At 42.4% G+C, this 27,015-nt stretch overlaps 1 protein-coding gene across 2 annotated transcripts; it reads left to right on the top strand.

Moving 5' to 3' along the window:
* The first annotated feature begins 755 nt into the window (after positions 1-755).
* On the top strand, positions 756-27,015 carry IMPDH2 (inosine monophosphate dehydrogenase 2). 2 transcript variants are annotated; one of them, XM_063122096.1, is made up of 15 exons: positions 756-925; positions 6,777-6,825; positions 7,149-7,250; positions 8,780-8,854; positions 9,671-9,877; positions 12,598-12,685; positions 13,594-13,793; positions 16,077-16,167; positions 17,540-17,635; positions 18,134-18,205; positions 22,852-22,995; positions 23,904-24,048; positions 24,401-24,544; positions 25,422-25,505; positions 26,703-27,015. In XM_063122096.1, the coding sequence occupies exons 1-15, from the start codon at positions 828-830 to the stop codon at positions 26,722-26,724; spliced, it is 1,617 nt and encodes a 538-aa protein (XP_062978166.1). In that variant the 5' UTR covers positions 756-827; the 3' UTR covers positions 26,725-27,015. The 2 variants fall into 2 exon arrangements, with proteins under 2 accessions (XP_062978166.1, XP_062978167.1); XM_063122097.1 differs by lacking the exon at positions 18,134-18,205 and having other exon boundaries at positions 757-925.

The raw sequence follows: 27,015 nt of genomic DNA, 5'->3' as shown, positions 1-27,015 counted from the left end.
TTAAATCTTTGTTTTACTGTTTCTACCTATGTTCACTGCTCTGGAATCTGTTAAGATAATTGAGTGGTATATAAATATTGAAAATAATATATACACATGCCCTTCGGGCTCTGCCGGTTTGAGGGCATTGCGCTTTGTATATGAGCTTTTTATTTAAAAAACACACACACCGACACATGGTATTTCTGCATGCTTCTTTGGGCGCCTGCCCTTTTCGCGTTTTGGGCGCCCAGTACGTCCTATTGGCACACGGGACACTTTGCTAATAAGAAGAATGATTAAAAATGAGAACATGAACCTGCTCGAGGTGCTACTAAACAAAATGGTGAGCCTGAAGGGACGCGTTCTTACCAAATGTCCCAAAAGAACCAAGACGAAGAATGGGCCAACCAAGGAACTTCTTCGCTCCCTCGGCTCATGGCGGCTAGGCATTGAAAGACGCGGGAGGCGAGAAAGCGCGGGCGGCTCTCGCGTTTAGCTTGTCCTGAGCCTGCTCGGCCCCCGTAAGGACGCAAGGGAGACGGGTAGGTTCGTTGGCCTTAAAGAGATCATCAGAGGAAAGGTTTCTTTCACGAGCCTCAAGGGGCTGCCCGCGTCACGCAAAGGGGGCGGGGTTTGCCTCGCGCTCCCTTCTCTTGGGTCTTGCCGCACCGACACGGGATTCTCTTTGGCGCCGGCGAGGGGCGGGAGCAGCTCCGTGGGACCGGCGCGCGCGCTCATTCGGCCGAGGGAGGCGAGTGGGCCCGTGAGGCGGAGGACGAGGACGAGGACGAGGACGCACCACGCGGCGGAAGGGTTCAGGCTGAGGGACGCACACACACACGGCCATGGCAGATTACCTGATCAGCGGCGGGACCGGCTACGTGCCCGACGACGGGCTCACGGCGCAGCAGATGCTCAACTGCGGAGACGGGCTCACCTACAAGTGAGGAGACCGTGGGGGTGGGCAGGCCGGGAGGGGGGAGGGAAGGAAGAGAAACACACGAGGGGCGGCGGCGGCGCTTCCCCCACGCGGTGCCTGGTTGGGGTTGGCTCCACATGAGGCGCTTTTTGTCGAGGTGACGAACCTGAGGCACCTGTTGACGTCACTCCGCTCTGGCTCCGTCAATCTACGAGGCAGGAATTCCCCCAAGACCCCTCCTCGTTTAAAAAATAAAACAAAATTGGGAAAGGGTTCCGTGAGGGCGGGAACTGCCCCGGATCTGACACTTGGAAGGGTCCTCATCAATTGTGTTGACCAGTCTGCGCCAGTTGAGAAGGAGGGAAATAAAATGCCATTGACAGCCATGCAGTAAGGTGCTCAAGTGGACGCCAGAGGCCTCTTGGGGCCTTAAAAGGAGCCTGCCAAGTGTGTAGAAGGTGAAAGACGTTTTGCCCGTTTGGGATTACAACTAGCAAATGCACTCTTGCGAATTGTTTCTCTGTGGAGAAGCCAAGACTTTCAGCCTATAAATTTAGAGAGGGCCCTTAGCCCAACATACGGGAAACTCTCTCCTGGATGCCCCTACATCAGGGATGGGCAACTTGTAACCTTCTAGGTTTAATAATAATAACAAATATTTCTTACCCGCCTCTCTCTGGATCGAGGCAGGGAACAACATTCAATACAATATAAATCAAATACATAACTGTTTAAAAGAGCATCTAAAACCGATACAATATTAAAATAACTATTATTTATTACATTTATATTTATTTATTACATATATTTATTTATAGCTGGAGCTCTCTGGGCGGTTCACAATCATAACATCTCAAAATTCTTAGATTTAAAATTCATCTGGGTAGGCCTGCCGGAAGAGGCTAGTCTTTATAGCTGTCTTAAACTTGGAGAGAGTGTTAAGTTGACAAATCTCTTCTGGCAGGCCATTCCACAGTCTGAGGTGACAGAAGAAAAGGTCTTCTGGGTAACAGTTGGCAGCCTAGTTTTGGCTGGCTGGAGTAAATTCTCCCCAGAGGACTTGAGTGTGCAGGGTGGATTGTATGGGGAAGGTGATCCCACAGGTAACATGGACCCAAACCACGTAGGGTTTTAAAGGTAATAACCAACACTTAGTACTTCGCCCAGAAACTAATTGGCAGCCAGTGGAGTGATTTTAATGTTGGTGTAATATGGTCACCCCTAGGGGTGCTGGTGACCAACTTGGCTGCCATATTTTGAACTAGTTGAAGTTTCTGAATTAGGTACAAAGGTAGCCCTATGTACAACACATTGCAGAAGTCGAATTTACCAGCTTGTGCACTACCGTCTTTAGCTCTTCCATCTCTAGGAAAGGGCGCAGCTGGCATATCAACCAAAGCTGATAATAGGCACTCCTGGCTGTCACATCTATCTGGGCTGTCATTTGGAGCGACGGATCCTGAAGCACCCCCAAGCACCACCACCCCGAGTTATAGGCCAAAACATCTGGAGGGCCACAAGTTGCCCACCTCTGGACAGCTCCAGAGAGCCTGATAGAACAAAGATTATGCCCGAGCCTCCTTCCCACCCAGGACTTGCATACAACCCTGTGAAATAGACCAGTTCCTGCAGCATAGTGTTGATCCTCTCTCTTTGTTCTGCCATGGGTGAATGGGATCTGATTCAGAAAGTTGGGGGGTAGAAGTCTGTCAGTTGGGAGGGAAGCAGATGTGAAATATCCCTCCTGTGCAAGTGTTCCCTAAAGCTCTTTATTGAGAATCCTTTCTGTTTACTAGAGCTCTTCCCCACCATTTCCCACATTCCTGTCACTTCACCTTTGACACTGTTCTATAGAACAATCAACTATCCCATGAGTTTATAAATCTCAAATCAAGCAGGGTCTGTTAGGGCATTTAGGATTGAATCTTAAGCATACTCAGTGTCTTTATGTTTTGCTCTGACAAGCTACCTACCTGAGTTAACTCCCTTTAGAATCATAGAATAGTAGAGTTGGAAGGGGCCTATAAAGCCATGGGGTCCAACCCCCTGCTCAATGCAGGAATCCACCTTAAAGCATACCTGACAGATGGCTGTCCAGCTTTTGTGTTTTCCAGATGATCCCTGCCCCTTGCTAGAGATCATAAGCCCAGGGCATTCTTGAAACACAATCTCTGTGATTACACTTATGTGTCTATTTCTAAGCCACTTGTTGCTCCATATGACCAGTTTGGGTGTATTCTGTCATAGTCCTTCTTTAATAGGACTATGACAGGAAATGTATCTTTGATAAAAACCTCTGAGCAATTTGTATTGGTGATTCATATTTTTCCCTCTTAGAGCTATATGCCTTGTGTTTTGGCAGAAGGTCAGCTAGTAGTCTTCTCCCTCCTTTTTTCTTCCCTTGTCCCTCCTCCACCTCTAGTCACTCCATCATTAGGTGGAGTTTCATACAATCCTAGATTATCTCAGTGGCGTGTGGCATATGTTTACACACAAGCTTCAAAGGTTCCTCCCTGACTGGACATGCAATATGAGCTGTTTGAGAAACTTCTCTGAAAATAGTTCATGCACCAGAAAGCTGAGCCTCCTCTTTCTTGACCAGCGATACCCTCTATAAATAAACTCTTTCTGTTTGAAAACAAACTTTGCAGTTGGAAAAACAGGTTCTTTAGGAAGGACATGAACTGTCACCTCCTACCCAGTGACAGATGCAATAAAATATGAATTGATGGAAAGCTTTTGCATTAGTTCATAAACACAAACCCTCAATCCTCAACAGCATTTTAATCCTATCTTGAATTGCGATACACAGAATACATTTCTGAATTTTGCTATTTTTATTGCCAGATTTATGTTACATATTATTTTGCACGCAGAGGATAACAAAGGAGAAACAGGTCGGTCTCTACACAAAAGAAGAAATGGATGTAGATGTGATATAAAAAATGGCAACATTCAGAAACAAGTGGAAGATGTTCTGCTGCTGATCTCCAAGGTTCCATTCTGCTACAAAAGAACTTGAGAGGGAGATTCCAGCCTAAAATTTTAGAACAAGAATTTATCAGCAAGTTTGATTCTATTCATTTAGGTCTCAATTGTAACCAAGATTTAATTTTTCACTATAAAGTATTAAACTAGCACAGCAAACTTAGAAAGATTCTGTTATCATCAATTACAATTGTGAATGGTCACAATGCTTATTTACATTTGATTCTGCAAAGAAATGTCATGCAAACCTACTGTATTTCCTGGATTTCATGACCTTTTGGCGCAATTGTTTACAAACCACCCCCACCCCATATATATACATATCTAACAGCAAGGATAGCACTTCATTTATCTGATCAAGTGGTTTCTACACAAGTTTATGACACAAAAATATGTTAATCTTTAAGATGCCACAAGTCCTTTGTGTTTGATATATAGTTGTAGTCCTTGTAGCTCTGGGTTCCCCCAGTTCAAGAATTATGGTGATAAATGAGGAATTGTTTAAAGGAGAGTTTCATAGACATATTACAAGAATAAACCAAACAGATCATTATTTTTATTATTAAATGGAAAAAGTGAGAGTGGTGTACTGATACTATGATGGATTGCATATTTAGATATATAAACATGTGAAGGAAAAAATTCGGATTAGACAAATTGTGAAATAGGTCTATTAATAGCCCTTCTCCGCATCCCACCAATGCAACATATACGCTATGATGGGACAAGGGAGAGGGTTTTCTCTGTTGTGGTACCCTGACTGTGGAATGCCCTCCCCTTGGAGGCCTGATTGGAGCCAACATTGATTGCATTTCGACGCCAAGTAAAAACATGGCTTTTTAACAAAGCCTTTGATAGTTAAACTTACTGGCTCATTGTTTTTACTGCTTTTAAATTATATATTGTTTTAACTTGGACCATGGTTTAATCTGTTTTTAATTGTGCATATTTATTGTTTTATACTGTATGTTTTTATCTGTATGCCGCTCTGAGATCTTAATGATATAGGGCAGGATATAAATGTTTTAAATAAATAAATATTAGCCACAACAGCAAAGTGGAACCTCAGTGTTCAAAGGCAATGTATCTTTGAATACAAGGACAAACAAATGGAGAAGGCCTTGCTTTCATTCTGTATTTAGAAGTTTCTGTATTAAAAGAGGCATCTGATTCTCCACAACTTGGAGCAGAATGCTGGATTCAGTGGATGATTGGTTTGATCCAGCAAGGTTTTCTTTTATTTTGGCTAAATTTGCCTTGTCCCCAGGCAAGAATACAATGCTGTAAGGTAGGCTTAGTACTTCCATTTTTTATGTATCTTATTTTGACAATGCTTTAACTTGTGCCTAAGGACTACCAACATAGGAACATGCAAATCATGTTTCTGCATCAGAACAAGAGCCGATTGTGTCCAGTGCTCTGTTTTTAACAGCAATCCACATGCCTTTAGGAAGCTTGATATGCAAGGCAATCAGGCAACAGTCCTTCCCTGTTAGTTGCTCCCAGCATATGCAATAAATAAAACTTCCATATATTGCCTTTGCACGTTGAAGTTCCACTTAGCTTTCATGGCTAGTTGCTATTGGTAGAGGAACAGTTGATAAAGTAGGAAGGTCTTTTCAGGTCTTCTGGATTTCAAGTTAGGAACAGGGCTTTGGTTAAACATCAGCCAACACTTCCTCTTGAACATTTTGCTAGTGACTTTGCAACTGACTTTGCCTGGATTTTGCAACTGACTTTGCCTGGAGGTTTTCCTGGGGAAAAAACACTGGGCAGTTATGTGGTGAGGAAATTCTAAAAAGCAGACTTGCCTGAGATTCAGGCCTTCCTAAAAGTCTCCTCCTGAGACTGAGGAATTTTTGAACACATGTACACATGAAGCACCCTTGTACAGCTAGACCACAGGTCCATCTGGTTCAATGCTATCACTCCTGTTGGTAGTGGTTCTGCAGGATTTCAGTCAGGACTTGCCCAGTCCTGCTACCCAAACTACTTTTAATGGGAGATGCTAGGGAGTGAACTTGGGACTTTATGCATACAAACCATGTACTACTGCTGAGCTTTCTAAAAATAAAAAGTTATAGGCCTGATTGGAGAGGGTGGAGTTACTGCAAGCAGAAGACAATTGGTGCAACCAGGCCACTGCCCCCAGCAGGTTTGTAGCCAGTCCAGATGTGTATAGGCTAGTTACGTTTACTCTGCATGAGCTCTTTGATACAAAACAATTTTGTGGGTTGAACTCTGGTATGGAAAATAGGGTTTGTAGCTAAACTCAAATACTTGAATCTCAGAACAAGGTCATTCTTGGGCAAGTATTAGCATCTGTTTCTGTGGCTTATCTTAACTCTAACCTTTGTCTGATAGGAATGTAAGAATGATGGTGTTGGCTTGACTGTAATAAGCACATGTTAAATTGGAGCTTGTGCATGAGAGCTGGTAGTTGGAACACTCAGAAAAGATTTGGCTCTGGCAGTCTTAGACACACATATACACCATATATTCTGGAGCTACTACATTAGCTATGGAAGGAAAACATATGGGCACACAAATCCACAGCTAATAGCAATTTGGGGTGGGGGATTAAGTTCAGGAATTGGTGCTGGGGCAAAACTTTAAATCCCTCTTCTCACTGTACCACAGTCCCTGTCACCCCAATCCCCACCTCAGGTGCTGCTTTTTGAAGATGGAAGCTACATTGGAAGTTCAGGTCACTGAACTCTAATGTAACACATGGATTGGCCCTTAAGCTCACAACCTCTTAAGGTGGGAACTATAATCACAAAGCTGTTGTGAGGATCCATAAAATACATTGTAATGTAGTTTACACGTTAAGAAGTTCAGTATTCAGTGTTCAATAACATTTTTCTCTTTGCTCCCCATAATTCAGTGACTTCCTTATACTCCCTGGCTACATAGATTTCACTGCAGACCAAGTGGTGAGTACAAGGTTAAAACTGGAAAAATGTATAAAATGAATGCTATAAAGCAAGTGCTTTCTACTCTATAGGAGACTCCTTCTGTCCCTTTTTAATCATCTTGCAACTGTTAGTGCTTTTTATCTTTCCAAGTAATCTCTGTGAGGAGAGGCAGTCATGCAGTGCTGAGCAATCTGCAGCCCTCGTGCTGCTTTGTGGAATCCTAAGAATCTCAGCTTTCGCTTAAAAAAAAAGCTTCGAGTTCCCCTTGTTACTAAGAGCTTATGATGTTTGAAAGGGAATGAAGGGAATGATTTTGACGCCAAAACTCTCCCTCTTTTAAGGACCTGACTTCTGCTCTGACCAAAAAGATAACCTTGAAGACTCCCTTGGTATCGTCTCCTATGGACACTGTAACAGAGGCCAACATGGCCATTGCAGTGGCGGTAAGTAACTGGGACTGGAAGGATTAACCTAGTCTGGAGTAGGGGGAAATGCAGTTTGGTATCTCAGTGGATGCCTATGGATATCAAGAGCATCTTGTTTTCCACCATTTACCCTGCACTCCTAAACACATACTCCTGAACACAGTGGGGCTTACTTCTGATGCACAGAGTTGTGTTTTTAATCACATTCAGCACAGTGGATGATAAGTCTAAAAACACCCTGGATTCTCTGCTATATGAAACTTATTGGTATACTGAAGCTCACTGTCAGTTTCTGTCCTTATTCGAGTTAGGAACATAAACTGAGTCCGTCTATGGGTCCATCTAGCCCAGTCTTGTCGACACTGACTAGTAGTGGCTCTCCAGGGTCTTAGGCAGGAGCTTTTCCAGCCCTACCTGGAGATGCTGGGGATTGAACTCTTGAGACCGTCTGCATGTTGAGCGTTTGCTCTGCCACTGAGCTACGGTCCTTCCCTCTCAGTTGCTTCCAGGTAATGTGGAATCCCTTTCCCTAGTGGTTTTCAAATGCCTTTAGATGATCAGCATGAGGGCTTGTTGAAATACAGAGAAATTTCTGTATGCTAGTGGGTTGGACTGCCTCAGCATTGAAGCTGACTAGTTTTCAAGCTTCTTTTCTGAAGAAGTAAGCTTCTACTACCTTTCAAAGCTCTTTACCTTCCCACCCCTGACTCTCTGATCTCCTATCCTCCCCCTTCCAATCCTATGTCACACTCCTCTATGTGCCAATTTATCAGCCCACCTTGCCATCTCCTTTTACTCTTAATTTCTGTGTCTTCTTTTTTTACCTCCTTCACTTTCCTCAATATCCTCCAAAAGACTCACTTTTTCAGCAGTGCTGTTCTTGAACCATCTACACTTCTACTGCTACTCTTCTCTCTTCTGCTGCATCCAACCCTCTATTTGTCCATTTCTGAACATCATTTCTAGTCTTGTCTTTTCCACTTATTGCTAGATATGAGCCTTCTGGATAGGGACTACATCTGGGAATCATTCAAAGGCAGTTGGAAATTTTAGATAACATGAGCCGTGCTAGAAAAATAGTGACAAACCTAGTTCATGATAATCAGTAAATTTAATTAAGAATAAGATATCCTTTAATCTTATGTAGCATCTTGGTGCACATTACAGACTTAAACATTTTCCCCTTCCCCATTTTTTCCATAAAGGACTCCTGTTTGGAAAATACCAGCTAAAAGCTGAAGCTTTTGTATACTCCTAAGGTATCTGCCCATGCTGTTGCCTCGTTTATATCCAATATAAAGTTTAGTACACAGTGGCTCATAAATGAATGCTAGTTGAAGTAATATTAGCTCCTTGCTTTTGTTTTGTCTACACCGCTGTCATATCAATCCTTAGCTGTATCTTTTTCTAAGATGGAGCCCCTTCTCCTTAAAAAACCTCTTCCAGCTCGTGAGCTGTTCCTGCCAGCCTTCTCTGTGACCCTTGGCTGATAGCAGCAAGAAGTGTTACTGTTGTTGCAACTTTTGCTTCCTTCTGTATTTTCTCAGCTCACAGGTGGGATTGGATTCATCCATCATAATTGTACCCCAGAATTCCAGGCCAATGAAGTACGGAAAGTTAAGGTAAAACTGAAGTCTAAGCAAAAGTCGTGATGTGAGTTGTTAGGTGGGGGGATCTGATAATAATTTGGAACTTTGACTATTGAGTGGTATAGAAATGTATATAGCAGGGGAAAACTTTGTAGAAGAAATTGTGGTGAAGGGACAGGCGAGGGAGTTATGTCTACACCATCTTACCCACCACAAAGGAGCAGTTTCCCCCTGCTGTTTCTAATTATGATTACTAGTTGAATCTGTATCAACATTAACTTAGGATATTAATCACCAGGATTCACTTGTAACCAGCCATCTGTCAGGTATGCTTTAAGGTAGAATCCTGCAATGAGCAGGTGGTTGGACTCGATTGCCTTGTAGGCCCCTTCCAACTCTACTATTCTATGATTCTAGGGTTTGATGCATGCGGTTCTTACTTGTTGTTGGGCCCTAAAGCTAGTCCTGTTACACTTGGGGTATCTTGAAATGGATCTGAATGGTATTGACATCAACAAGAACTAAGGTTAATGCTCCCTGTATATTCAGACAGGATACTTTGGTCTCTACTAGCTCCCTAGAATATTGTTCAAATTGATGAACTGTTTATAGCAAGTTACTTGTCTTTTCCTAGCCGTATTTCTGCATATCGTATTTCTGTACATGGTTAAAGGGGTGCTGAATGGATGAGCACTTGATCATGTTTGAAAGCCACTGCAGCAATCCTTAATGCCCATTACCTGGGAGGGTCTGGCTTGGCTGCATGGATACCTGCTCCCTTTTTCCTAGCTTTATGTGACCGTTCTTTTCATTGCTCAAAATTCTCGTTCTGAATGTGTGTTACTGCAGAAATACGAACAAGGATTTATCACAGACCCAGTAGTGCTGAGCCCCAAAGATCGTGTCCGAGACGTTTTTGAAGCAAAAGCCCGCCATGGCTTCTGTGGCATCCCCATAACAGACAATGGGAAGATGGGCAGCCGACTCGTGGGGATTATCTCATCCCGAGACATCGACTTCCTGAAGGAGGAAGAGCATGATCTACCCCTCAGCGAGGTCAGTGAAGATCCCAGGTGTTAGAGTGGGTAAACTGGAAGAACGTCTTGTGCTGGGATAGTTTGAGGACCTCGATAGTGTGTTTGCACTGGCCAAAAGAATTACACTACTGTCTTGGGGAGTGCAATAGAATAGCACGTGTTTTTGCAAGTTAACATTTCCCTTTTCACTTGGCTGATTTTCTCCCTATTACATTATAAAAGCCTTCTGGTGTTAGCATTAATATAGCCGCTGTAGTTGGGCATTGGATTTCAGCACTGCAGCATTCCACGATGCCTTAGAGCCAGCTCTGCTCTCCTGGGCTATCTTTAGGTTGTGCTGACGAAACCTGGCATTTTGCACGCTTCCCTAAAGTGGTCTTAAATCATCTCTAATTAGCCTCAAATGGGAATTGTGCGTGACGTGGTTGCAAAAGAGTTTTGATGAGATGTGAACTACAATGCTGGGGGAGTTGGGGGAGAAGAGAGACTAAGCAAGACTGGACTCTGTTTTGCCATTTCAGAATTAGGACCTTGCTGCCTGTTGTTCTTGTCTGACTTCAATGTCATGAGGAGACTCACTAAGGCTATGAGTCTCAGATTGCTTACTCTGGAGTAGCCACATGTGGAAGAGACTGTTCTGGAAGTGGACTGAAAATTGAACTTGCGCTGTGATCCTGAATGCAATTAAGATGAGAAACTCATTTTGAGCCTTCCCAGGCAACCTATCCACTCACCCTTTAATTAAGAATACATAAGTCGATGATCTGTTCTAAGTTAAAGCTGTGTCTGGGCTGTACTGCATCAGACTGCAAATGGAAGCTTGTGTGATAAAGTAGTCCTCCATTCAAAAATATTCTTGGCATGTAAACAACTGACATGCTAGTTCTCTCAGTTGCAAAGCTTGTATTCTGAGCTGTAAAGATTCGTAAGCAATTTATACAGAATTGTTGAGAGGGACTGGTTATTTCAGTTTTATCCTAATCTTGTTTATATTTTTGGATAATGCAAAATGTATTGCTAGAACAATTGGTATTGCTTTCTTGCATTTTTGATGTTCCTCCTCACTCCATTAGCACATAGTACTAAGCCATGATTTATTTTAAGCCAGAGTCAGTCTCTCAGACAAGCAAAATAATCATGGCTTGTTCAGCCAGTTCTTGGTTTGTGTTCCACTCTGCCTCTTCTGCCAGTATCCCAAACACCTTAGCAGCTGGAAAGGACAGTTTTGCCTGTATGTTCGTGGGTGGGTGTTTTGCTTGTTTATAGCCAGCATGGTTGTGGGTATTTTGCCTATGTGTTTGATAGAAATATTTTTGGGGGGATCTTTTTGAGAGTTGATCATTTTGCACTATGTGCGTGTTTAGATTAAAATTGTGCTTTCAACATGCAATCCTTGGTAGATGTTACCAACACACACATAGTTTCTTTAAAGTTTTTCTCTCCATGCAAAGCAGCAGCAAAAACCATAGGCATTCTGGCATTGGCAGGTAAGGGATGAGTTAGTTGTAGAAAGAAGACTGTTAGCAGGGTGGATAAGGAATTTGGATGAAAGAGCAAATAGTTTAGCCTGGGAAGCAGTTTCCCTTTTCAGTTGATCTTGTCTCACACCTTTGGCAAGAGGGCACAAAAACAAATCAGGAATAAGCCAGGATTCTGGGCTTAGTCATAAAGACAAGCTATGGTTAAAGCAAGTCAAAAGTCATAAACCAACTTCAAACATAGCTTCAGCTTGGGGATTGTTGCCAAAAATAGAAACTATGGTTTGTTACTTGGTATAGGTTCAGACAAACCACAATTAGGCTTTCAAAACCTTGCTTAGCATTATGTGTGACCCAGGCCACTGTAAAGAATCAAATATGTTTTTCTGATTTGAAGGTCTGTGGGCTATTAATACACCTGAACTTAAACATGCTGGTTTCCCATATTTAGGAATGTGTTTTTACGAAGAGAGCATTCCATCATATGAGAGTCCCCAACTTCTTCAACTGAAGTGAAATAATTGAGTGGTTTAACTTATTTACAGACTTGATGCTATGCCATAAATGCAGGGAAGCCAATGCTGCTCCCACCCAAGTTTTTTTCATTAGTTTCTGCATTCATATAACATGGTGGCTCTTTGGATTTCTTACGCCTTCCCCTTGTATCATGTACAAAGGAAGAACAAACCACTGGGGTCATGTTTGGCTCTCCTGAAAATGAGGTTGGAACACCTTTCTTATGAGGCAAGGCTAAAAAGAGTGTTGTGTAGTAGTTAGAATAGGACCAAGAAGACACAGGTTCTCCCTCTCTCTCTCCCTCCCTCCCTAATCTTCCTCACAGGGTTGTTAGGGTAAAGGGAGGGGTATAAAGAGCCATGTACCCCACTTTGAGCTCCTTAGAGGAAAGGTGGAGTAGAAATGAAATAAAAGAAATAAAACGTTTGATGTGCTGCTCTGGAGCACCCATAGAAGAACATATAATAATTAGTTGTACTAATTCTGACTTTTGCATTATGATAATGTCAAGTAACAGAATTGCCCTTCTCCTGCCCCCTTGCCCTCGTACCAAATTGTACAAAGGTTGATTAAGACTTCTTCAGTCCTCCCATAATAGTAAGTAAAATAAAATGGGGCTGCTTAAGAGTCTCTTGTAGCCGCCTTCACTGTCGGAAGGCTCAGTCTGACAGTTAGAAGGTATTGCTTGACTCGGCTCAGGCAGAAAGAATATTTCCTTTACTTTGCTTTTCAATTTCTTTCCTAGATCATGACCAAGGTAGACGACCTTGTTGTAGCACCTGCAGGAGTTACATTAAAAGAAGCCAATGAAATCTTGCAGAGGAGTAAAAAAGGTCAGTGGCAACAGCTGTCTGGTATTGTGTGTGTTGCGTGCCAGACTGGTGTTCATCTGGTTCATCCCATATTTGACTTCATTGCTTTATATACCAGTAGTGACGGCACACTACTTTCCACTCTTGGGGCAACTTCATTAGTAATGGCGTTGCAATTATTATTATTATTATTATTTATTTATATAGCACCATCAATGTACATGGTGCTGTACAGAGTAAAACAGTAAATAGCAAGACTCTGCCGCATAGGCTTACATTCTAATAAAATCATAGTAAAGCAATAAGGAGGGGAAGAGAAGGCAAACAGGCACAGGGTAGGGTAAGCAGGCACAGGGTAGGGTAAAACTAACAGTATAAAGTCTGCACAACATCAAGTTTTAAAAGCTTGATATCAACATGATCCAGACTAGTGTATTTCCAGGATTGTTGGTCTAAGACTATATGTTGTTTAAAGTGGAAAAAGTCATGAGCTTATACAAATAGGAAAGAAAACCTAAATTTCCTTGTAGTTATTTGTTCTGACCTTGGTTTTTTGGGCTCAGAACCTTATTCAGTCATGGGCTTTTTCAGTAGCCTTGATCAAGTGAGCAGTTTATTGGGTGTCCTATATAAATACAGTAAACAAATAAATAATGGTCTTTCTAAAACTGGGTTTTCAATACATGTAATATTTTCCTTTTTTGTGTGTTTCGATTAATTCTTCACCTCCTGTATTGAATTAATTATTTTGTGAATCAGTTCGGCCTGATGGTGCAGACTGATTACTGAGCTGCTGGATTTCGGTTTGCAATTATTCTTTATTCATTTAATTATCTTCCTGCTAAAACTTTATTAAAGCTAGCAAAATGGGAAGAATCACATTTGGAATTCAGGAATAACTCTTAGCCATCCTCTTGTCTTATTTCAAGGAAAATTGCCAATCGTTAATGAAAATGGTGAATTGGTGGCCATAATTGCTCGCACAGACCTGAAGAAGAATCGGGACTACCCACTAGCATCCAAAGATTCCAAGAAACAACTGCTGTGTGGGGCTGCCATTGGGACCCATGAAGATGACAAATACCGTCTCGACCTGCTGGTGCAAGCTGGTGTGGATGTTGTTGTGCTGGTGAGTGCTGGGGATGATGGGTGTTCAGGGTATTTGCTGAACTTGAGCTTTGGGTCTTTCAATTTGGTAAGGTTTTGCTAGCTGTGTAAATTGACCAGAACTTTCTAGCTGTTCTAGGGAATTTTAAATTGCGTTGTTGAGTGCTATTGATCAGTTGTATTTGTGTATATGTTTTTAAATGTTTTTTTTCCCTAAGCTGCTGGGTGGTTGGCAGATTATAAATGTTTTAGGTAATATCTTGTGAAGTGATACAGGGTAGAAGGCATAGTGCTAAATCACATTGGCCCAAGGAGGAAGCACTGAGTAGAAATCTGGTCTAGAAATCTGCATAGCTGTGTCTGTCCCTCATGATTGGGAATGTAGCCATCATATGCATCTACCTTTTCCCGCCACTCCCCTTCCTTTATGTGTCTTTTTGTAAGCCTCATGGCAGGGCTTCTCTTTTTATTGATGAGAATTACTTTGGGAGACAATAAACTGAACAGCAGGATAAAAATGGAGCAAATAGATAGATATTTAATGAAGAGCAGGCTTCTAGACTTCACTGTTGCAAAGCTAAACCTAATTAATATATAGACAGCCTTTGCTTAAACTCAGGAGCCAGTAGGACTGTAATGGCCTTCCCCATAGGCAGGAGATAGGATTTCTATAGTACTTTCCTCATGCTCCCTTTTTGAAACACTCCGCCTGGCCAGATTGCAAATGGTTTTTGTTGATATCATTTATACGGCAATACTAATGTGCAAAATGTTTTGCCATAATTAACTCATTTATCTATCCAATAACCCTATGTAGTAGATGATTGTTCCCATTTTGTTGTTGGCAAACTGATGTTGGGAGGGAGTAAGTTGTCTACAGGTGAGTTGAGATTTTGCAAGTAGTATAGTGCAAAATGTTGCAGCGTTCTCCTTACCCAATAAAGGGAATGCCCCTGTTCAGGGTTCCAGCCATGCCCTTCTCTAGGATACTATAATCCCTAAGAGGCACAAGCAGGCTAACTCACTGTTCCCCCAGCACTCACTTCCTGATTTTCTTTTCTGGCTTCTGTTGTCCTCTAGAAAATTTCAGATCTCATTGGGCTGTTGTGGGTGGGTGGGTGGATGGATGGAGTTGCACCCTTTGTAGTTTTTTTTTTAAAAAAAAAAATATTGTATACTTCTACGTATCTCAGAGTTTGCTTTAGCAAGCTGATACCTCCCTCTTCTTTCTCAGTGGCCCCATTTTGGCTCCAAGCCTGTTGGCACTCAAGCATCTGAGTTTGCTATTAGAGAGATCAAGTGGAACCTGAAACAAAATGCTGTACTGTATCCCTGTTCCTAAGAGAAGTGCTTGTGTTCATGGCTCCTGACAGCCTGCAACAGGAGCCTTGTTGTAGTGTTGTTCAGGTCCTCTTGTGGGGTGAGTTTCAGGCATGGGGAAGGGATAAAGGACACTTCCCCAACCCTCCTCTGCTGTGTGTTAGGAGGGCTGCCAGCCTCAAACCAGAGTCTTTTATAGTAAGATAGAAGGGGCATCTTGTTCTGGAGATGGGCATGCAACCCACCCACCCTCCATGCATCTTAGTACAATCTGTCAGGGGTGTGAACAGGTCAATTCCCACCCTCCATTTCAACAGACACAAACATTCCATGTCTCAGATTCCTCACAGCTATAGCTTTGATTGGTAGATTCATACAGTCTGCCTGACTTCTGGTTCCCTCCCCTACAGTAGACTCAACTAGAAGTCTACTAGGTGTTACAGTGCCTCTTTCCCATTATGCCAATCCTGCTAACCCATGTGGGTTTGCCACAGTTGGAACAGGGATGGTTTCCTCTTCTCTTCCACCCCACTCTCACCGCCCCCATGACTCTCTGGGATGAGTGGATTGTAGGTGATAGGCACTTTTATTTAGAGCGTTATTGACCTGCAAATTGGTTAAGCTAATAAATGGTTAAAAATAAAACAGCAGCAATTGAAAATAGTGTCATTTCTGTGTCCTTTGAGTCTTCATAGATGCCTTTGTAAGGCAAAACAAAAGTAACTGCTCTATTCGCAGAATTTGAGATCAATGTAGATAGAAGACATTATGCAGACAGATGATTCAGTTCAAGTCCCAACACTATTAACTAGTGGCTGGAAGGAAAAGTGTGCCAGGTGTTTACTGAGAATGGCTGTGGAGCATTCTGGATAGAGATGCTTGGTTGATAGGCCTCTCACATAAGTGGATTTAGACTTTTACAAACAAGTAACACGGGATTTGGTCTTGTGTTTCTCTTTTTCCTTTTTTTTTCTTTTCATCCCAGGATTCTTCGCAGGGGAATTCCATTTTCCAAATCAACATGATCAAATATATCAAGGAGAAATATCCTGAGCTGCAGGTCATCGGAGGCAATGGTAACAAGTTGCTTATTGCTAATCTAACTACTAAAATGGGGTTCTATTTCTTGGGTGTTAGAAATTGCAGTATGCTTTTGGTGTTGTGCTGTGAGGCAGAGCTTGTCAAATGCATATTAGGTGGTGGAAAAGCCCCATAGAACCTGGCATTGCCATAGGGCTAGTAGCATCTGTAGGCTACCAAGGACTCTGTTGAACTCTTAGAAATCACATTGTCTGTTTTGATATAGTCTGTTGAATATCTTGAGGAATCTTGAGTTCTGGCAGTGAGGCCCAGCACATAGCATAGATCTGGCCCTTGGAGCCCTGGGTTCAAATACCAGCTCAGCCTTGGATTTGCTTAGGTGGCCTTTGGCAAGTCATCTATTCCTCATCAGTAAATTATAAGTATCTATCTTTCTAGACTTATCATGAGTGAGTCTGGGAAACGGTACTACCTAGAAGTTTTGGGGTGCAAACCCTTTTTTTAAAAAAAATCAGTTAGGGGTATGTAGCGTCAAATATATGTTTTTAAGTGATAGTGCTTGGGAGAAAATTTTATTTAATTTTGAAAAGGAGGATTTATTTTCAGAATTCCTGAGTCTAGAGGGACTAAGGCCTTAGGTAGACCTAAGGTTTATGCCGAGATTGTCCTGGGGTCATCCCTGCCTGCTCCCGGGATCCCCTGTTGTCATTTACATGAACAGGGATGACCCCGGGACAATCCCAGGATAAACCTTAGGTCTAGCTAAGGCCTAAGACAAAATGTAACCACTGACACTTCTGTACTCTAAACTTGCTAGAATGCTAGGAATGAAAAATAGAAGCCAGCAAGACATTTTCACACCAGATGAATATCTAGTATAACAGAGTGCAAACACACTATATGTCTTAACTACTACTACTACTACTTCTTCTTCTTCTTCTTCTTCTTCTTCTTCTTCTTCTTCTTCTTATTATTATTATTATTATTATTATTATATTTATTTGTATCCCGCCTTTTGCCCAATACTGGGCCTCAAAGGTGGCCTTACAAAGTTTAAAACATAAATGCTTACAAAACACAACAAACTTATAAGTCATTAAACATAAAGGGGGGGGCAGATTATTCTCCAAAGGCCTACAACAATTTATCAACATCCTTTGAATGAATAACATAACATAAAGCACCTTGGCTGTGCAGTATACTTCCCTGTTTCTTTAATGGTTGTGATGTCTTCAGATGGCTAAAAGTGCCTTGGCTGAGGCTACCCAGCCAGAGATGAAATTTGAGCCTATGTTTCTCACTGAGACTGTAAGGGTTTCCTCTGCCATCACAAAGCAAGACTTGTAAAATTGTTCCCCGCTCAGAGTGAAGGGATGTCAATTTAAAATCTTTTCTATCTTTTCCTAGTGGTGACAGCAGCTCAAGCAAAGAACTTGATTGACGCTGGGGCTGATGCTCTGAGAGTTGGCATGGGCAGTGGCTCTATCTGCATCACACAAGAAGGTAAAGGGGAACATTGCAGATCCTCAGCTTAATATTTTCTATTGCCTTGTTCAAAGGACCTGATCTTACCCTGTAGAAGCTCCAGTCCAAATGAGTACAGAGTTAGGGGTGGCAGGAGGGTTAGATCCAGCCCATTGAGTCATTTTGATACTGTGGTGGGCTTCTACACTTTTGCCATGGCAACAGTACAATGGCTGAGATGTTCTGGCCCTTGTGAGCCACCGGGACAGAGGAGTCTGACTCTGAGCATGCAGCAGATTAGTTGTGTGTCAAATCAACACCAGAACAAGGAGGAGAGGCATGTTGGGCTGCCAGGTCAGGGCCATTTCATATGTGGAAAGGTTCATATCAGGTTCATCCCCTTTTGCCGTGAATGGAGTGCGGCCTGGCTGCACGATGCCAGGTTGCATGCTGGCATTGCGTCATGGTTCAGGGTGCCCTCTAGTTCTTGCTGCTCTCCTCTTATCTCTAAACTGTGTGTGTTTTTGTCTTGTTTAGCAGCTCCAAAGATCCCTCCAGACCTAAAGTCCCACAGCCCCAAATGCCCTTCCACAGTCACGGGCACCTATAGTAAGTCATTGCCCCTTTCCCCAGCCCTTAATTTTGTGTCTTGGAGCGAGGCTCTGATTGGCTGCCCAGTGCCCCCTCCTGGCCCCCTGCTTGTTTGAGAATAATCTGGTTGTAGACGCACTTGGGGTTTTGTGGCTTTGGATACTGGTTGTTGAAGCTTTCTGATTCAGAGTCTTTCCTAAAGCAGGGTTTTAATATTGTCATTTTTGGTTGGTATCAGTTGAAGTTCTTTCTCTCTTCCTAAATTCACAACTGGCATTAAAAAATTCCCTTGCCCACTCCCTTCCTCTTTTAAGGGCAAAGGCTACCTACACATGAAAAAGTAGATGTGAATCTGAATCTCTTAATGTCAGAAGAAGTTAAATTAGCTAAATTCTATCCTAATATGAAACACAAAATAGGTAAAGTTTAATTGAATTGATTTTGGTAGGCAAATGCAGAAAAGTTTTGCAGATACTGAAAGCTATCTATTTCTCCTTGAGTAACCAACCAAAGCTGGGGTCCAAATCAAATCAATCAATTTATCTAGCAGCGTTGGTAGAAATTACTTGTTTTTATTATGCAGCTCAGTTCCACGCAAGATAACCCGATCCTCTCTGTGTATTTGCCTTAAGAAGTTCCAAGGATGGTGTTTTGCAGCACTGTAGGCATCTTATATTGCTGAATTGGCCTAATTGACCTTCACCAACCTGGTGCCTTCCAGATGTTTTAGACTTCAATTTCCATGTTTAGGAATGCTGTGAGCTGTAGTTCGAAATATATGGGGACACCAGGTGGGGGAAGGCTACTCTGAACAGATAGGGAGCTTTTAAAAATGTTTAACTTAAATCTCCATGATAGTGAGTAAGTTTGACAGCCCCTTAAATATTTGAAAACTACAGTCTCTGTGTGTTCCCCATCCCTAGACAATGTGTTCTCCTACCAGGGCTTGTCCACAGAGCTGTGAAGTGCTCCCTCAGTAACTTGTGTAGAAATGGGCATCGTCCCTCTTTGTCCTTTCACCATTCCACGTCGGTCTTCCTTTGGAGCATGGTGACTTTTTGTGGGAAGAGGTAATCGCTTCTTCCCTGGACACTTGCGATCCTCCCATTTGTATACAACAGGGAATGCAGGTAATTGTTTGCTAGGGTTTGCTAAACGTTCCCTATAGTTATACATACTCCATTTTTCTTGTAATTGGTCATCTTACCATAGCTACAGTACTAGCTCATTCTCCTATCTAGGACAATATTGGATAAAAATGCATTTTTTAAAAAAGTAAAACTAATCATTTCAGGTGAACTGACTTAATAAAAGCATTTCGCTTTTCAAAAACAGAACATAGTTCATTTTCCTAAAGAAGTTTTCTGTCCTTTTTGGTACCAGTTGAAGTTTTTCTCTTAAATCCAGAATTAGCGCGTTAACTGGCATGCTTGGTTTGGATAAATGCCCAAGAACTCCAGATCTCTGCTTTGCTTACAGGTCAGGATTCAAAGAGGAGGCAAAAGCAGCCACAATTTCCGAGGTGCATATTTAATATTTTCACACGTGCACATGTCCTTTCTTTGGATACCAACTACTGTCATTAACATGGTTATGGATTGTATTTCCCTGGAATATGTTTTGACAGTTCTACATTGGTCCAGTAAAAAAAATATCTCCTACACTATATCTCTTATTCTTTAAGGTCAGCCTGGTGACAATTATCAATGAGATATAAATGGTATAATATTAACCTGGTTGGAGCAAGCCTGCCTCCAAATCAGACACTGTGACCAAATGGAAAGACTGCACACTCTTGTCCTCACTTTAATCCTTGAAACTTTCCCTGCTCATATTTTGGATAAGGGCTCCCCTCTATTTTCTCCTTATAACATGGCCTCCCCATGTTGCTCTGAGACTGAAAATCCACTGTGGGGTCTTTCCAAGATGAACTAAGCTAACCATAAAGAATCTGATAGTACTTGAGAAATGATTCCCACCCCCCACCCACCCAGCTTGCACCACCAAAAAGAGTCTCAAGATGCAGACTTATTTCCTTTCCTCCCATTGTACCTGGCATTCACTCTCTCCACTTACATTTTTCCCTTTGCCCCCCAATGCTGTACAGGTGTTTTTTAATGTTAGATTCTCAAGGCATACAAAATAGGTAACATGATGGATTTTTTTCTTAACTGGTTTGAGTAACATGTCAAATGTACATCAAGCCCATTACTGCGAAAGCTTTAGTCATTTAGAGGTGGACAGACTTTAGGCTTGTGAGGTCTACTTTGCATTTTTACTAGAACCCTGAGAACCACCAAACTGCGCCAGAAGACATACACTTAAGAATTAATTTATTCTGAGCCATAGAATTGTTTTGAATATAAGAACTGAATGGAGTTTATAGTCCTTCTGCACAAAAATCCACTCCTGGTTAACCCAAGCGTTCTTCATTTCAGCAGTATAATTTAGGATGGGAGAAGAGTTGTTTTGTTGCTATTGTTAAAATATTGAGAGTCAGAAATCCTTGCTGATCTACTTCAATTCACCCAGAAATCTACCAGTACATCCAGATCTACCTTCTGTGCATTCCTAATTTAGGCCTATAATTATCTGAATTGATTTTAAAAACCCCAAAACTATTCACATTGCATTTATAACAAGCTGTGTGTTCTCTTATGCGTGAGAACAATCTACTTTTCTGTCAGAGCGAGAACTTTGTGAAATTCAAAAGCTTGCAAACTCATCTAGTAACCTAATCTCTAAACGTGTTTAGGGTGAGACTCATAGCTGACTAGAAGAACGTTTGTACCATAGATTCCAAGTTACTATCCTGATATTTCCAATTAAAGGATCTTGGCAAGATGGGCTAGGAAGCACCTTTTCCTGAGATCCTGGAACCACTGCCAATGGCCTGCCCAGGGCAAGGCATATTATTAGCGGTCCAACAGGGTTACTAGCTGTTCTGTAGTGGCCCAAGAACTCAGTGATCTTATACTAATTCATTTATTAGATTCCTAATCTACCTCTTAACTAATGTTCTTAGGACAGATTACAAATATTAATCCATTTATTGTCTAAATTCAGCAATGTTCTGTGTATTTCCAGATATCCCTCATAAAGGAGGTTGCAGATTTTAAGACAATTATGAGTTTGCCCAACAAAAGACTAGGTTTACCTATTTTGTATCTCTTATTCTCTGGAAATCAAAAGAGCAAAAACAGTGTCATACCAAATTATTATGGTAAATTTCAAACCCTGCTTTGGAAGCCAACACTACCTGTGTGAGTCATGATGATGGGAACTGGGATACTAGGACTCTCTCTCACTCCCTGGTACAACAGGCTAATTCATAAAGGGCTGGTCTCAATGTACAGTTCTATACATCACGTCGCAAGGCTCGTTTACCCACATGACCTGATTCCTACTTTAGAGTCTAGGGTTGTTTATATTGATCCATTAGCCTGGAATTCTGAACATAGAAAAGCTGCTTTCATCATTTGGCAGCGTTGATGTTGCCTTAGCAAAAGTGAGACCATCTCTTTAGCACTAATGTTGTTCCATCTTGTTCACAGCCCATTTCATGGCTGATTTAAATTCCAGTTCAATGCAGTTGATTTCAGTTAAACTGAAACTAACGTTTCCTAGAATAAACAAAACTGCCTCTTTGGGTTACTTGTATCAAGCCCTAGAAACTGAAGAAGAATGAAATTACAGCTAAGCTGGTGCAAAAGTGTTTTTGTGTCAGCCTCAGTTTCTTGGTGAAGCAATGAGTTAGCTTTGCCAGTGCAGATAGCAAGTCTGAAACCCTGCATTCAACAGGAAATTTGCACTCTGACTAATCTTGCATGATCATGATCTCAGCTGGTACTCTGTATTAACCATGATGAAGAAACGGCTTCCATTTTAAATGCAAAGGGGGGAGAATTTCCTATTTGGAGGAAGGAAGAGGACACTTATGGCAGCATTTGTGCATGTCTTTGGCTATACAGCATGCATCACTTCTAGTCTAGAGATCAAAGTGTTGTATGGGTGGAAACAGGTAGCAAATCTGGGACAAATGATTGATGCTAAATTCAAAAGAGCCCCTGCTGACACATGGGTGTGTTCTGAAGGATTTTTTTTTAAAGGGATTTCCCCTTGCTGACTCTGTTTTCTGCCCCACATTGAGCTTTTAGTAGACAACGTTTTGCTTTTCTTGTTTTGATCACTGTATGTGTCAGGAAGTAACTGGCTTGACAAGAACTCTCATCCAAGCCTTCAGATCCCTACTACCAAGTGCAAACTTGAATTATTATTATTATTATTCTCATCATCTCTAGTTCTCTGGCTGGATGCCCCATGCAACCAGGGTCAATGAAACTGAAGACTGATCAGTGTGCTTGCATGGACTTTTATCTGCTCTGTGGGCTGTTGCCCTCTGAGCTGTGCCAGAAGCCTTCCTCAGTCATTGGAGTAGCACACATGCTCTCTAAATGTATTCTGGAAGAGCTGGAAGATTCCTCCCCTGCTGGCTGACTTGCATCTCTTGTCTCAAGCTAAAGAGCATAGCTGAAAGATGCCATGCACTTTCTAAAACCTTATATGTTAAAGGTGGGGAAAATTCCCTTCCTTAAGGGGCCTGCTTTGGGCCAGACACTGACTGCGTTTGCTTCTTCTCTTTTTCTCTGCTTGCGCGGATTTAGTCTTAGCGTGCGGGAGGCCTCAGGCCACAGCTGTCTACAAAGTGTCTGAGTACGCCCGGAGGTTTGGTGTTCCGGTGATCGCAGATGGCGGCATCCAGACGGTTGGACATATTGCCAAGGCTCTCGCACTTGGTGCTTCCACAGGTGAGGTGGGAATTACGGATGACTTCTTTTGGGTTCTCGTGAGCATGATAACTGCTAGGAAAATGTCTAGAATTTCATAGTGCTCCAGGGGACAGTGCCACCGTGGTATCAGCAGAAGTGCTGTGCCCGTTTTAGTGTCAGTACACTAAAGAATTCTCTTAGACGAGGACAAATCTCAGCAGGAGTAATCATAGGTAGCACTGCATGTTATTATTGCTGTGCGGAAACGTTGTTGCACTCATATATGTTCTGAGAAAACAGGTTGGACAAGGTTTCCCAAAGTGTGTATGTATGCACTTGAAGATACTGTATATGTGAACGCTCATATAATACTTCCAGTGGTTTGTAATGCCTTAAGGGCACATTATTTATTGTATGAAGTTCAAAAACGGTAGCCTAAGCTACACAGGAAGGTTTAGTCAAGTATGTGCCCCAGCCGTGCAGTCTGCACTTTCCAAACATTAGGGAAGGACATTTATTTGGATAGGGAGCTCCTTTGGGATTTTTTCTGATTCCAATTTAGAGCTGTGGCTCTAAATTGGTAACACCAACAGCTGTCATGTAGTTGTGTCCTATGAAATGGTGTTTCAGACTTGGTTGAAGCGGCTCAACCCATTCAAGCTGCTCTTTGTGGTGGGGAACAAAAATGGCAGGTAGCACACACATTTCAAACCTTAGGGAGCCAGCGGAGGGATAGAATGGGGCTTGCCATGTACCATTGACTTTACAACGTAACAAAATTCAAGAGCTAGTTCCATAAGCTCACACCAATGTCAAAAGGTGGGTGGGGGTGGGTGGAGTGAAGGGGATGGACTGATACACTTATAAATAGCTGGGTTTGTTTTGTCCGGCTGTATCAATTCTCATAGCATCTCACACTGTTGCTTGTGCTTTCTTTATGGCTCTAGTGATGATGGGCTCCCTTCTGGCTGCCACCACAGAAGCTCCTGGGGAGTATTTCTTCTCCGATGGGATCAGGCTGAAGAAATACCGGGGCATGGGATCACTTGATGCCATGGACAAGAACCTGGGCAGTCAAAACAGATACTTCAGGTAGGAAGGGCTGCTTGAGGGCTACCAGCTGAATTGTACAGCCAAAATAATTTATGTAGATGTAGGAAGTTAGATGTAAATCTGACATTTCACCTTTATGGGATTTCCTCCTGCTGGAGTTTTGTCAGTCTTTAGCCTGAATGCATTTCAGAAGCAAAGTCCTCTTTGGGGCAGGTACCTGACGGTGAGAGAGGGGAGAGAGAAAAGGGCTATCATGCATACTTTTGGTGGGGAAGGCAGTTTAACTTTTTAAAAAATGATTCTCTCACCTCTTTGGGGAAAAAACCTGATGGATCGAGCCATTGCAGTTCTGCAACTCTCATAGTCCTTTCTTGTTCTTTGTGATTCTCAGTGAGACAGATAAAATTAAAGTGGCACAGGGTGTCTCTGGAGCTGTACAAGACAAGGGCTCTATCCACAAATTTGTCCCATACCTGATTGCTGGCATCCAGCACTCCTGTCAAGATATCGGTGCAAAAAGTGTGACACAAGTGAGGTGAGTGCATTAATGGTCTCCTTTTCACAGTCTTCCTCTGTACCTTAGGATGATACTAGAGCGACTGAGTATAATGGCCATAGGAGCATGAGGGAATAATGATATTTTTAAATCCGCCAGGTAGGATTACAAAAGAAGAGTATAGACAGGTAGCACAGAAGAGCAGGAATGGCATCAGGAAGGCTAAAGCTAGGAATGAGCGGAAGTTAGAAAGGGATGCTAAAAGCAACAAAAAAGTTTTCTACAGGTATGTGCATAGTAAAAGAGGAAAGAAATGGTGGCTCAACTACTCAATGAGGATGGCAAAATGGTAACAGATGACAAAGAAAAAGCAGAAGTGCTCAATTCCTACTTTGGCTCAGTCTTCTCCCTGAAGAGGGTCTATGATACCCCTCCTGGCAAATGTGAAGTACAAGCTGAACAGGCAGGATTGCAGTTTGAGATTAATAAAGAAATAGTCAAGGAACACCTAATTACTTTGAACAAATTCAAATCTCCAGGGCCCAATGAACTGCATCCTAGAGTAATAAAGGAACTGGCAGAAGAACTCTTAGAACCACTGCTGATTAACTTTGCAAAATCATGGATAGGTGAAGTTTTGGACCACTGGAGGAGAGCTAATGTCCCTATCTTCAAAAAGGGCAAAATGGAGGAGGCTCGTAACTACAGACTAGTTAGTCTGACATCCATCCCTGGGAAAACTGTAGAGATTATAAAAGAGTCAGTCTGTAAGCACCTTGAAAACAATGCAGTGTTTACTAGAAGCCAACATGGATTTGTCAAGAATATGTTTCTAGTCCAGTGTTGTTCTAAATGTGTTACTCTTTGTGATGGATTGGGAACGCTCCCTCAACCTTCTCATTCCTTTCCTCAATAGGGCCATGATGTATTCTGGAGAGCTGAAATTTGAAAAGAGGACATCGTCTGCCCAAGTGGAAGGAGGGGTTCACAGCCTCCATTCGTAAGTTTTTTTTTAATATCTTGGATAAATAGGGAAACTCAAAATGTTGTTTTTGTTTTACTAGAATGCTGGTTTACAGCTTGATCTGAGAATCTCTTGCCTGCAAGTATGTTTGCAGCCCCTAAGCTCCCCGTGGCCAGTACTAATGAGTACTGCATCTGGCAGGCTTTTCTCCTTAGTGCAGGGAGACACCCGAGAGCTGCTTCAGACCCTACCAGCAAAGACAGCCCAGACAGTCACTTTCATTTTTGGTGCTTCTTAATGCTTCCTGAAGCTGGACTAGCACAAGGTTGTGTCTGCACCTACCAACACGCACCAAAGCTCTGGGAGCAGAAAAGACGGCACAGCCAAGTGGCTGCCCTTGTTAGAGACATCCAAAGCTGTTCAGAGACAGGGCCTGCTGCTTGTTAGGGCTATACCCTTTGGTATGATGTTTTTTTTAAAAAAATGCTTTGTATGGTAATTTTAACTGTGCTGTGGTTTACAACGCCTGAGCTTGCTGCCCCAAACTCCCAGTACTTGCATTGGTTTGGGAGTGGGGAAATGAAGTTGCAGGTATAGTTAACTTCATCCCACTAAAAAAAAAAAGTCTTAAGTCACCAAGAACTCACAAAGGTTGCATTTGTATGCATGTCTGGGAGTAACTCCACAAAACACAGAAGAATTATTATTTTATTTTATTTCTCTTTTTTTGGAAGAAAAAACAGTTGTAGGCACCCTGATCTAGAATGTGCTCCTGATCGAAACTTGGCAACCATAGCATGATTTTAGTTTTTAAAAACCAAACCCATAGGATCAAGCTGCACAATAATGTTGTGAATGGAGGGGGGGGACGGGGCTGCCAGCTTCCCACAGCTTTCTCTTCTTTAAAATGATGGCTGAGTTAGTGGGCAGGGGCTTGGGATTAAGCTGGCCACCTGTATCCATTGAGTATTCTGTAAATTTGGGGTAAACCATTCCGCCACCACCACCCCAAGCATTGATTGCTCCACAATATTCTACGGAGAGGTGTCCTCCTGTTCAAAGGTAGTGTTTTAGCTCAAGCAGCTGTAGTCTTGCACACTAATGGGGATCGGTGGGGCGGGAGCTGAATGTTGGCACCTTACAGCTCTCCGGGTCACGCTGTTGCTTCTCAGAACCTTGAGGTGATAATTCCACAAAATATCAGGTAACTTCACTTTTCCTTCCGTTTCCTAGATACGAAAAGCGCCTTTTCTGATGAAGGCCCCTTGCACCTTCCCAGAGCCTCTTTCTGCCCTGTGGTGCCTGCGCTGCCATGATCATGAACTGCTCCCTTCACAGAAGTGCCATTTTGCTGCCTGCAGCTCCCCCTGGTTAATCAGCTGCTTTGACCAAGGCTGAAGAGAACGCATCAGCTTATTCCAGAGGAAGTGCTGTCAGCTAAACAAGGCTCTCGAGAGGGGCCCTGTATGTGTGTGTGTGTGTTGTTGTTTTTTTACAATAAAAGAGAGGAAAGGGCCTCTTCCAACCTTTTCCCAGTGCAATTACA

Source organism: Elgaria multicarinata, chromosome 3 (genome assembly GCF_023053635.1).
Source record: "Elgaria multicarinata webbii isolate HBS135686 ecotype San Diego chromosome 3, rElgMul1.1.pri, whole genome shotgun sequence".
Classification (NCBI taxonomy): Eukaryota; Metazoa; Chordata; class Lepidosauria; order Squamata; family Anguidae; genus Elgaria; species Elgaria multicarinata.
Note: the sequence above shows the minus strand (reverse complement) of the source record. Positions and strands in the feature narration are given on the sequence as shown.

Coding starts and splice junctions, on each gene's coding strand:
- IMPDH2 (XM_063122096.1), top strand. CDS start 828: ATGGCAGATTACCTGATCAGCGGCGGGACCGGCTACGTGCCCGACGAC. Junction 9,878..12,597: donor ATGATCTACCCCTCAGCGAG/GTCAGTGAAGAT, acceptor TTTCTTTCCTAG/ATCATGACCAAGGTAGACGA. Junction 22,996..23,903: donor CGCACTTGGTGCTTCCACAG/GTGAGGTGGGAA, acceptor TTATGGCTCTAG/TGATGATGGGCTCCCTTCTG.